We start from the raw sequence: 13,265 nt of genomic DNA on the forward strand, positions 1-13,265 counted from the left end.
AAAATAAAATCTTCCTAACAAATCAATCTCTAAGCTGAATTGGCTCTTCTGTATAAGCTTTGCCTTGTGAATGAATACTCATACTACTAATACAACCTCAAACCAAACAAAATTATTTCAAAACAAATTTTAAAAATTATTTTTTTCTATTTCAGCAGAACTGAAATGCTAAAATACTTTATTTATTTGACAGACAGAATGAGAGAGAGGGAACACAAGTACGGGGAGTGGGAGAAGGGAAAGCAGGCCTCCTGACGAGCAGGGAGCCCAACACAGGGATCGATCCCAGACCCTGGGATCACGACCTGAGCTGAAGGCAGATGCTTAACAACTGAGCCACCCAGGCACCCCAGTCTTGTTTTTATACTATCAACATTTTTAGAACGCAGATGATTGAAAATATCACATAATCTATAAAATTCATTTACTGAAGTGAGTTAACATCAAAAATGTACACAAATTCTTAAATATATATACTTGAAACTGAACAAAATACCATGCAATCCAAGATTTTCTTCCATATCCATCTTGTACTGCCATTTTCTCTTTTAAAAAAAAATGTATCATCTAAATAGATTTTAAAACATGAATAGTACTAGAAAGACCATGATTCTGGTATAAGCATCGTCTCCAATTCACTGTTTAATTTACCTCTATATATTAATTTCTGACACTACAGTACTTAGCTCCACCTCACAAAAATCACATTATGCTAAATAAGAAACTACACAAGAAAATAAAGATGCTGTTTTTTTCTTTATGTATTAAAAAAAAAGATTCTGACTAGTTCAGATTGATAATTTACCCACTTTTCTATTTTCAATAGAAAATAGAAATTCCCATTAACTATGATGTACTGCTTTATTACATGTGTAGAATACCTTGTTTCTACAGAGAAAGGCCAGCAGAGTGCACCACTGTTCCTGTTTACCTCCTCCTCCAATAACAGGGGCTCTTTCATAACCAAGGACATTAACAAATCTTGCTGCTTGTCTTGGAGTATCCAGAAGCCTCCCAGCTCGAAGTGGCTTAATATAGGAACAAACTGGTCTATTTACCCCATTTTCATCCTAGGGGAAGAGGGAAAAAACATTAACTGTAAGGATAGATTAATTATTCCCAATTTTAACACTTTTTCTTAGAATATATTAATGTGGGACAAAATAATTCTGGATACCACTTATTGAGTGCTTACCCTGCATCTAACACTAGACAGCTAAGTGCTACGCATACAATTGCTCTTTTAATCCTCTTAACATCTCTTACTGTTTTCATTTCATAAATGAAGAAACTGAAGCTACAGGTATTATGCAACAGAGCCGGGATTCAAAACCCTCAGCTGTCCCCAAAACTTGTGACAGTAAGAACTTCAACAACCATGATTCGGCAGTTTCACTCCTGGATATATATCTGAAGCAACTGCAATCAGTATCTCAAAGAGACATCTGCACAACCATGTTCCCTACAGCATTACTCACAACAGTCAAGATATGAAAACAAGTAAAATGTCCTTTAATGGATGAATGAGTACAAAAAATGTGGTATTATATACACACTAGAATATTATTTAGCTATAAAACAGGAGATCCTGCCATTTGTGACCTCACGGATTAAATCTGAAGGGTATTATGCCAAGTGAAACAAGTCAGACAAAGACAAATCCTGTATGGTGTTACATGTGGAATCTTTAAGAAAAAAAAAAAAAAGGCTAATTTCATAAAAATAGAGAAAAGAATGGTGGCTTCCAGGGGTCAGGGAGAGGGAGGAATAGGGAAGATGTAGGTCAGAGGGTACAAATTTTCAGTTATAAGAGTAAGTTCTCAGGATCTAATATACAGCATGGTGACTACTTAATACAGTAAACTTGAAAGTTACGGAGAATAGACCTTAAGCATCCTCACTACCTGAGAAAGAGGTAACTGATGTGAGGTATGGATGTGTTCATTATCTTGATCTTGGTAGTCATTCCACAAAATATACGTATATCAAATCATTATGTTGTACACTTTAAATATATACAATTATATTTGTCAATTACTCCTCAATAAAATTAGGGGGGAAAAAAAAAGAACTCCTCTGAAAATAGAATAGGCAGGTAGTTGGGGGATGGAGAGGGGATCTAAGCCAAAGTATTCTTTCATATTTTCAAACAGAACTTAATACTGTATATCCAAACAGAATAACTTTTCTGATTTACTGATCCAACAAATTATTAGAGCTCATTTTTAGTTTGTTTCTATTACACTTGGAAACAATGATTTGTTAACCAAGCGAACTAAAAGCAGACTTTTAAAAATCATTTAAGGAAAACATCTTTCATTTTAAATATAAGATATATCCTAGCATTTGAGCTGAATAACTACAGGGCATACAAAAAAAAGTCTCTGATGACTGTCCACTGCTGCACTTTTAGAGTTAATATTACCAAAGCCCACATTTCCCTTAACTTCATTATTACTGAGATGACAAAGTCAAAGGACTACTTTCTATTCAAAATTCAAAGATAATTTAACAATCTGTCATAGCAAGGCTCCTCAGAAACAAGGCCTAACTCAGTCAACAGAAAAATAATTGTTTCGATTATTAGAACCACTGATGTCTTTCTATACCCCCCCAAAAAAACCCACCTCTCCACTATAATCCCATACCTTAGTAAGAAAAACAAACCAACCCTATTACTTACATTTAATTATAGCAAGAAAGATCATGAATTTTTTGATGTAGAGCACAGTATTATTATAACCTGAATCGCAACTGTGGTTCTCAACTCTAAAAGACACTGAATTTTTTTCCCTGCTCTCCCACCCCACTGTTATCTCCCTGGCTCAAACACATCCACGTGGTCTCTTACTCTCCATCTCCCCCAGGCTACCTTGGGAGTCAGCAATAGAGATAGAACAAAGGGATCAGCTAGGAAAAAGCTCAAACAGAATGAAGAACCAAAGACAATTAAGGAACAGAGATAGGAAGAGAGGAAATTTAAGTAAAGGTTGTTTCAAGGCACTCATTTTGAAAACAGAAAATCATGATTCTGATTTTGGAGGGAAGTAGAAAATTATTTGGATTTCTTTATATTAACTCAGTATTAATTGTTAATCTAGTATAATTTGAGAATATTAAGTCTTATAATCAAAATCTGAACATTAAAAGGATAGCCTCAATCCTCAAGTGATTGACAGCATTTTCTTAAAACTTAATAGCCTTAAAGATCAATTTCTGTAACTTATTTTAAAATTTCTTACATTAGAAAATTTAAAAGCTATCATTAAGTGAATTACTATTGTACTATAGGAAAATAAGCAAGGGAGGAAGAAAAAGTACAACAGATTATTAGGTATAACAACTGAGGATTCTATAGATGTTTGGTTAGGATAAAGGTAATTAACTGAGTTCCTGAGTGGGGCATTTAGTCCTATTCTTACCACTCCACTAACAGAGAGGAAAGGAATGAGGAAAGTGGATGTATTTGCCCTAAATCAATCATCAGTAGTAGCATCTTAGAATATAAGATACATTGGATGTTTCATTACAGCAATATTTCTCATATTATCTATAATATATCCCCATAAATGAAATGTCTTGAAAATTTCAGTAATTTCAGTATCTTAGCTTCTAAACCTGCACTGTCCATCAAGAACACCACTAATCCTATGTGGCCTTTTACATTTTAATTAAAATTAAATAAAATTTAAAATTCAGTTCTTTATTGCCACATTTTACATGTTTAATAGCTCAATGGCTATCATACTGGACAGCACAGAGAACATTTCCATCACTGCAGAAAGATAGTGCTGCTGTAAACTGTTTTCTCTTATGCCTAGAAGCACTGGAAATTCATTTTCAGACCATGTATAATAATTTTTTGGCTTAAAACTACAATTTTTGTGGGACGCCTGGGTGGCCCAGTGGGTTAAGCCTCTGCCTTCAGCTCAAGTCATGATCTCAGGGTCCTGGGATCGATTCCCACATTGGGCTCCCTGCTCAGCAGGGAGCCTGTTTCCTCTCTGCCTGCCTGCCTCTCTGCCTACTTGTGATCACTCGCTCTCTGTCAAATAAATAAATAAAATCTTAAAAAAAAAAAAGATACATCTTAAAAAAAAAACAAACTACAGTTTGTGATTAGGCTGACTGCCTTAAATAAATGTTATTGTTCCTTAACTTTGTACCTAGTCAAATATAGAACGCAGCAGCGAAAAACCCTTCCAGGAAACTGAAATAAGATAAACATTTACTCTCTATATATGTCCAGACGTGGTCCAGTCAAACCTACAACTTAATGAAGTCTCCACGACTAAGTTGCTCTTCGATATTGGGAAAAATTCTTTTCTCTTTTACACTGTTTATTTTTTATAAAAAGTGGCAATGCCTGGCCAATTGACAATCTCATATGGTTACCATGAGACTAAGTGACCTTATGTGGTTCAAATCTTACAATGAATTCTAAGAGATGGGAACTTAAGTAATATTTCCTTAAAAAAATCCCCATTCCCTGATTTGTGCGTACTGCGTATCTCACCCTTTTCCTCCTCCTCTTTCATTTACCATTTCTCTGATCCACTCCCTCACTCACCCATTCCTCTCTGGTCCCAGATTCCACATGGTAATACATAAAACAGACAGCAGGGAGCCAGTTATATTTTGACTGGTTTCTCTTTTCTCCATTCTGACATTCATTAATACCTTGTCTGCCCAGTCAAATAATGCATAGACAATGCTACTGGAAAGTGAGAAGCTGTTTTCCTCACTTTCACTAGTCAACTAGGCTCTCCCACTTCTAAGCTCCTCATCTAGAAACTCAACTACTCTTAGCCCATCCTACTAAGTAGGGTAAAACTAGATGAATGCACAGGATCCGAGACACATTATTCAAAATACCACCACACTATAACTCTTATAAAAGCATCTATGTAGGGCTGAATAAATATAAAATACAGATCTGATTATATATTTTATTCTGATTTGTTAATGAGAGAAAATAGGCTTAGGATACAGGAAAAATAGAAATAGATACATAGAACTAAAATGCTGCAGTTAAATATTACTGTCACCGGCTTAGAGATTTTGGATATACAGAATTATTACATGGAATAATGTCTTTAAGAAAATAGCCTAACGGGGCGCCTGGGTGGCTCAGTGGGTTAAGCCGCTGCCTTCGGCTCAGGTCATGATCTCAGGGTCCTGGGATCGAGTCCTGCATCGGGCTCTCTGCTCAGCAGGGAGCCTGCTTCCCGCTCTCTCTCTCTCTCTCTCTGCCTGCCTCTCTGCTTACCTGTGATCTCCATCAAGTAAATAAATAAAATCTTTAAAAAAAAAAAAAAATAGCCTAACACTCGGGTCATGATCCCAGGGTTCTGGGATCAAGCCCCGCATGGGGCTCTCTGCTCGGCGGGGAGCCTACTTCCTCCTCTTTCTCTCTCTGTCTGCCTCTCTGCCAACTTGTGATCTCTCTCTGCCAAATAAATAAATAAAATCTTAAAAAAAAAAAAAAAAAAAAGAAAGGAAAATAGCCCAACAATGTGTATATATATATATCTAAACATCTATGCCCAGAGACCCAATTCTGCACATGAAAGCTGAATTTACATTATCAACTGCAAAGTATCCTAGTATTTAATCATTTAGTATGAAATATCATACTCCAAGTTAAACAAAGTTCATCTATTTTAAATAAAATATATTCAGAAAGGGTTTTAAAAAAATCGAAAATGAAAAGCAAAATAAAACAAAGATATGTAAGTCACTTACTCAGTGAAAGTATTACAAAATCGTATTTGATTTTTACAAATAAAGTTTCATTTGTCTGGAAAAAAAACTTTTACAAATTCATGGTAAATGAAATTTACATATACAACAATAAATCTCAAATACAGGTGTGAACCTTCTTTACCTGTGCAAAAATCTTAACCAGCCGTGAGTTGTGCGAGGGTCGAATTTGCAAATATTCTCTCCACCATTGCTTTGCATATACAAGAAATAATCGCTCTTTCTCTGCAGTTTTCTGACGTTCCAAAGCAAGCTTGAAATTTAAAAAAACATTTTCTTCAACTTCTATTTTTTCTTAAAAATATAACAATTCTACATACTTCTCTCCATCTCTACCACCACCCTAACATAAGCTACCATCTCCACCATCTGTAAGAGCCTCCTGACTGATTTCCCTCTGTCTACACCACCCCATAATCTCATCTCCATATAATGGTTAGTGATCTTTTCTCCCAAGACAAACATTTTCCAATAAATCACACCCTCATTCTCTTGTTTAAAACTAGTAAGTAATAATTTTCTAAAAAGAAAGTACTCTCTACGATCAACAGGTAAATATACTATGAATACAAATGCACAAAGAAGAGAAATTCAGGATTATTTACCTGTGTGTTCACTACTTCTTGAGATAATGTTTGATTGAGTGGTGGGTACATCTCAAGTTTTATATTTAAAATTCCCACAGAAACTTTTGATTCTGTGCCTATGAATATAAATAAATATTTAGAACTTCAGAGTTTTCCAAACTATGTATATTTAGTCAACCAAAGTCTATCTAAAATAGAGTTTTGTGATTTACCACTTACATGAAATATAGATAATATTCGACATCATCTTTACTCTTCATATTAAAAATGAACCAAATCAAATTAGTTTGTATTTTGCATAAAGACCTATTTTCTGAGTTTGCTTATCACTTTTTAAGGGGCTATTTGGGTCTACAGGATTTGGTATTCTTAATTTTTATCTTCATTTAATGTATGCCAACCAGATTTACATTAAAAACAAAGTAAAGCAACTGTTAACATCTCATTCTCAGAAAATATTTATTATTTTTGGCAGAGAGAGAGAGAGAGAGAGAGAGCCAGAGAGAGCACAAGCAGGGGGGAATGGCAGGTAGAGGGAGAAGCAAGCTCCCCAATTGAGCCCAAAGTGGGACTCAATCCCAGGATCCTGGGATCATGACCTGAGCTGAAGGCAGATGCTTAACTGACTAGCCACCCAGGTGTCCCATGAGTACAGATTTTCAATCCATTCCTGGATTTAAAGAATTAGAAAATAAATACACTTTTTACCAGAACTATTAACTATTTCTCCGGTGAATCAGAATATACTTATTTCTTTGGGTCACTAGTAGGATTATCATGTTAGGCCTGTATCAGAAGACAAATAATGGGTATCTTTTGAAAATAAGTATCCCACATAAAACTTTATCCCCCTATTTTCTATTTAAGGAAAAACACACTTATCAGAATCTAAAGTACTAAAGCTGTACTGTCCACTGGCCAGGTTAGACTCTGTGACTGAGTTTCAATAGCAAAGTAATTCCTTTACATGTTATGCATAAAATATTGGTAGGCCTTATTTTTTAGCAAATATCTTTTATACATCAGATAGTACGCAAGAGTCCAAGGAGATAATAGTAAGATAGGCACCATCTTGGTCCTCAAAAAGACGGGATTTATAGATCCCATCAATGAGCAAGTTAGTCTCTCTCTGAGTCCCACATTCCCACATGTTAAAGGCTGGAAGACTATCATCAACCCCATAACCTGTAAAAGCCACTGTTGCAGGGAGACACTGTTGCAGGAAGACAGGCTGGAAGAATATCATCAACCCCATAACCTGTAAGAGCCACTGTTGCAGGAAGACACTGGTACTAATGGGGATGCACTGTACACTAGAGTGTGCTGGAGCAGAGGGCTTTTACATATGCATGTGTGTGAAAAATCTTAATTTTCTTTACAGTCTTATATACAATCAAATAAATTTGAAAGAAGCAAGCAGGCTAGCCCCATAAAGTTTTTCTTCCTTAAGACAAGGTAAGATAGACTGTGAAGTTCTATACTCATAACATGCTTCATGACATTTCCCAAGACTACAATACTAGAATCCAATTGCAATTCTAATGGAATTCTATTTTTTAAAGTATTTTTTAAAAAGATTTTATTTATTAGGGATATGGTGGTTGGGTTATGGACATTGGGGAGGGTATGTGCTATGAAATGTGTTGTGAAATGTCTAGGTGCTGTGAAATGTGTAAGCCTGACGATTCACGGACCTGTACTCCTGGGGCAAATAATACATTATATGTTAATAAAAATAATTTTTAAAAGATTTATTTATTTTAGAGAGAGAGAGGGAGAACACACACAATTACAGAAGGGAAGGGCAAAGGGAGAGTGAGTCTTAAGCAGACTCCCTGCTGAGCACAGAGCCTGATGCAGGACTTGGATCTCATGACTGTGAGATCAATACCTGAGAGAAAAACAAGAGTTGGGCACTTAACCAACTATGCCACCCAGGGATCCCCTAATGAAATTCTTTTTACATGTTTCCTTCTTGGTTTATAAAGGTATTCAGAAAACATAAAATGTATCAAAGAACAAGCTGTGGCTATAAAAAGGGAACAGTGATTAATCATCATACCTACACCCATCAGTTCCACAGTGAGACTGGTTATTCCATTTTCTGAGCCCAAAACTGATCGCCATTCGAGAAAATAGGATGCTACCAAAGTAGTCTCACCAAATATGTCTGTTTTGATTAGCACCATATGAACTGGATCACTTATTGATAACATTGTTGTTGAGTCAGCCATTCTAGTTCCATCACCTGGCAACATAAACCAAACAAATGCACATTACATATTCTGTTAGGATAACATAGAAGACTACTTTTATTACAAAGGATACTAATAATAAACTTATATTAAACCAAGAAAAATTATTTGGTTATGCCTCAGAAAGCATGCAACAGATTACTTTATAAAAAAATATAATCCTCGGGTGCCTGGGTGGCTCTGCTAGTTAAGCCTCTCCCCTTGGCTCAGGTCATGATCTCAGGGTCCTGGGATCGAGCCCCTCATCAGGTTCCCTGCTCAGCGGGGAATCTGCTTCTCCCTCTGCCCGCCCCTCCCAGCTTGTACTTGCCCATCCTCTAATTAATTAATTAATCAGCTAATTAATTAACTAAAAACCCAGGCTTTTTCACTGGGGGCAAAAAAAATTTTCATAACGTATTAACCATCTTAGCAATCTAAAATTCTGAAGATATAACTCTGTAACTTTGCTAAGTTTACAAATGTAAAGATTTCTATGTTGAAATAACCTATAAAATATATTTATAGAAATAATGTAAAATAATTATAGGAATCAAGTATACATTAAAGTTAAAGTTATATAAATGAGAGTTACAGATTCCCATCCTAACTTTTATTTTTGAAAGTTATAAATCTATCTTTCATATATAAGAGGGATTATGTCTCATTCTCCATTATAGCCTCAGCACTTTCCTAGCACAGGATAATGCACCTAACAGGCATTTACTGATCCACTGACTTTAGAGACAGAGAATGTGCACACACAAGTGGCAGGGAGAGAGGAGAGAGAATATCAAACAGACTCTGTGTTGAATGCAGAGCCCAATGTGGGGCTCGATCCCACAATGCTTAGATCATGACCTGAGCCAAAACCAAGAGTCGGATACTTAACCAACTGTGCCACCCAGGGCACTCTGCATAGGCATTTAAATGTTTACTACTAACGAAGCAACCATTAAAACAGTAAGAAAATAATCTTCAGGGAAAATTAATCAGCAGAAAATAAAGAAGGTGGGTGGAAGTAATTCATATGAAAAAGAGCAGTGGAGAAAATAAAAGCAAAGTAGGAAGATCCATTCATTATAAATCTCTCCTTACAGCAAAAGTTGTTATGGTTGTTCTACAATAAAACCTAACAAAGATTTATTCAGTTAAGTGACAATTTATCATCACTACTTACCTAAGCTTTCTCGGTGTACTTCAAGTAAAAAGCCATCATGAAAATCTGGTTCACAGGCACATGGAACAGGTTTAGAACGAAAACGTTGGTTTCGAAAATGTAAACATAAAGTAAAGGTTGAACAAACTTGTCCTGGTAAAGGCTCAGGTTCTTGTAGATGTTCCAAGAAAGCTTTTCCACCCAAAACCTGAAGGTAAAGATACCTCCGTGTTGGATCAATATTAGCTGTAAAGTGTAGCAATATATATGAGGAAACTGCCAAATAACTTAAGGAATGTGATCAAGACAATAGGAAATAATAACTTAACAGAAATAAAACCAAAGACTAAATAAAGAAAGAGTAACAAATTTACTCTGTACCAGGACCATTACCATTATAACAGGGAAGAAAACATACATAATGTTATCTTTATCTGAGCTTATATATATATCCTGCTACTTTTTCCCAGCTAGAAAGGAGTCAGAACCAAGGCTTAAGAAACTTTTACTTTTTAATTGCTTATCCAACCCTCCTTTACTTCCACAAACGAACTCAGACAAGTATAAACTCAGCAAGTGTGCTTGTTAGGTAACTAGCATTAAAAAAAGCAAGGCTGTATAATGTTTGTAAAATAAATTATTAAAACAGGAGAAACAAGTGATGCTGTTTTTGCTTCCATTCTATGATACATTAAATCTTCTGACATACATACTTCACGCAAAACGGAATCTAAGTTTTTTTTTTGGTAGTTAACCACAAAAATGTTAAGTATTTCATTCAGGAAAGAAGTAATGTTTTCTATCAAATACCAAACACTACAGCACATCAATATGTAATACTGTGCAAAACAAAATCAATGTTAAAAAGAAATATACATACTTTTTTTTAACAACGTTGATTGTCTATCAGTAAAACAAACAGGTTGCTTTGGAGAGGAAGGTAGTTCTTGATCAACACTGTCCTAGAAAGGCAGGAAAAAAATTGAAAACAAATTAGAAAACAAAAATTATTGCTAAGCAAGGAAATGTCAACAATGGGACTAAGAAGTAAATAAAAGTACATAGGATAAAGCCCCCTCAAGGAAACTCTTATTTTCTCAGCATAATTAAAATAATGAAAACCCTGCAAAAAAAAGATGATGTGACTGGTCACACCTAAAATCTAATAAGGAATTTAACTGTCTTCAATGTCCACAGAACGCAAAAAACAAATACTTAACATCTTAAACAAGGTTAAACTTTTTCTAAGCCTAGTATGACATTTGGCTTATGATTCTACTATGAACTGATTCTAATAAGGGAATGACATTCACACAGCAGAAGCTGTTAGTGGGTCAATTTTTAAACAAATGGGTTTATAAACCTCAAAAACCAAAAAAGGAGGCTGTATTAAAATACTTATTCCCCAGTGTATTACGTAGTCCATCCAATTTTTACATTATACTACCCAGGCATTATTAGGTCACAGTTTCTCATTATTGCCTCATTTTCAAAAGAAGGCCTACTTACTAATTTGTGCACTGAGGCTATCATCCCACTACTGACCTATTTGTATAAAGAGATTTGAAGGTTCTTACACAATTATTTTCTTAAAGAAATGGGTAATTTGTTAATCATAGAGAATGGACTTCCAAAAGAATGTGTTTATTTTAAAAATATGCCTAATCTAAAAAAAAATTATAGAATACTAGTGAAAAAGAACTAGGTTATGGGGAACTAATTTAACTGAAATATGTACATTTAAAATTATAGACCTAGAGAATAACAGAAAATTCTGTCATTTTAGAGAGAAAAATATAGTATGTAACTCCGATCTCTTTGATAAATAATCCTACTTGCTACAGTCAAGGGTAGAGTTAGCTTATCCTTGAAGTAAGGATATTACTAAACAAAAAAGGTCTTGTTTTAAAGTGATTTGACTAAAAAGAAGCCCCAAATATGGACCCTATAAGCAGCATTAAGCACGGGAACAAACTCTCAAAAATTTTCCCTTAAAAGATTACTCACAGTAACAAAATTAAGTTCTTTCATCACATCATCAATGATTCCCCGACGTCTAAGGGCTTTGATCAAATCTTCTGTTGATAACTGTTGTTGATCTGGTGCCAATTCTTCCCTTATTGTCTCAGCGAGGATTTCCCTTATTCTGCCATGGACATCCATCTATGTGGAAAACTCGCATTACAACTTACATTCATGAAGCCGTCAAACATTGCCAATTAACTAATTTCTTTCTAAAACACCCAAGGAAAAAAAATAATGGGAAAGTGGATAGACAATATTCAGGAAGGTTTCTCAAGCTAATAGTAAACGTAACATTGTCACTAGAAGTCAATGAGAATAAAAGCAAGACTTTTTAAAAGAAAAAAAATTTTAGGATGAATTTTTTTTTAGTACAAATTCTAGAAATAATTTCTGCTGGTTATCTACGTACTACCTTTGTTACCCTTTCCCCACAAATAATACTCAACAAAAAAAGACCTTTTTGAAAGAGGGGAGTATGATCAGGAGAACACAAACTTGGAGCAGGAAATCAGAGTATGAATTTCAGCCTTGAACTTATTAGAGGTGACACTGAGTCAACTTTTTTATCCTTTATGAATCTGGAAAAAGTAGTGCCCTACCCAGATTACTGTGAGGCTTAGGTAAAAGATGCTAAACACTTACCACAAAGACTTACATACAGGTGCAAAGAACGGTAGCTTTTATTACTTCAGCTTACTGCATTCAGCCAAGCACCTGAACAATGTCCTTGAACTCCCCATTATCACAAACACTTTCATTACAAGACCTTTAGTAACTTCCCTTTCGTGACTTCTTTAAGAACTGATTTGTTTCAACTTCAAAGACACAAGTTTCACCCTTAAAGTAATTCTAATTCCTGACTTCTGAATATCCACCTGCTCCAAACACAACTTGTACTGGATCGGATACCCAGTAACCGCAGGATGAACGCTTCAGCGGCACAGCTGTGCTCGCTCTCTGCCGCGTTCCGTCACCTCAAACTCTCACCAGCCCCTGTCGGCATTGTTCTCTTTCACCGAGGCTAGAAAGCAGCCCCGGGCTGCGGCCCCGGAGCCCGCCCAGCCCGCGCTCTGTGCCCCAGAGCCTGCGCTCGCGTCCCCCGCAAACATGCGCCGCCGTCGACCGGATCTAGGGACGCCAGGCTGGGCGCTCAGGACCAAAGGCAGCCAGAGAGGCCCCCGGTGGCCCGGCGCCGGCGGCTCTCACCTTGCTCAGCTGCTGGTGGATGAGCTGCTTCAGCTCCGAGGCTTTCTCCGGAGGCAGCGACATCTTTGGGGCCGGCGCCTCACCGCGCTTCTCCCCGCTTCGGGCGCGCCCCGGCCAGCCCCGGAATGCCAGTCGCGGCTGAGGAGAGCCGGCGCGCCGGCTTGGCCTCACACAGCTCCCGGGGGGCGGGGGGGCGGCCGCGACGCCGCGTCAGGACCGGGGCTGGGCCGGAGCCGAGGCAGCGGCGGCGCTCAACTGTTGCTTTCAAACGGCGCGGACTACCAGGGCTCG

At 36.7% G+C, this 13,265-nt stretch overlaps 1 protein-coding gene across 4 annotated transcripts in view; it reads right to left on the reverse strand.

The window, feature by feature from the left end:
- CEP76 (centrosomal protein 76) overlaps positions 1–13,153 on the reverse strand; it is a 34,323-nt gene extending 21,170 nt beyond the window's left edge. For 2 of the 4 annotated variants that reach the window (XM_032875804.1, XM_032875803.1), the window contains exons 1-8: positions 12,975–13,153; positions 11,751–11,906; positions 10,624–10,705; positions 9,765–9,989; positions 8,413–8,598; positions 6,369–6,466; positions 5,888–6,016; positions 882–1,070 (exon numbers count right to left, since the gene is read on the reverse strand). In XM_032875804.1, the coding sequence (XP_032731695.1) occupies positions 882–1,070; positions 5,888–6,016; positions 6,369–6,466; positions 8,413–8,598; positions 9,765–9,989; positions 10,624–10,705; positions 11,751–11,906; positions 12,975–13,037 (1,128 nt within the window). In that variant the 5' untranslated portion in view covers positions 13,038–13,153. Of the gene's footprint in view, positions 1–881; positions 1,071–5,887; positions 6,017–6,368; positions 6,467–8,412; positions 8,599–9,764; positions 9,990–10,623; positions 10,706–11,750; positions 11,907–12,643; positions 12,712–12,974 lie in introns of those variants that run through there. The other 2 variants (XM_032875806.1, XM_032875805.1) reach the window with 2 other exon arrangements.
- Positions 13,154–13,265: the final 112 nt, after the last annotated feature.

The sequence above is a fragment of the Lontra canadensis genome, unplaced genomic scaffold, assembly GCF_010015895.1.
Source record: "Lontra canadensis isolate GAN:19392208 unplaced genomic scaffold, GSC_riverotter_1.0 scaffold57, whole genome shotgun sequence".
NCBI lineage: Eukaryota > Metazoa > Chordata > Mammalia > Carnivora > Mustelidae > Lontra > Lontra canadensis.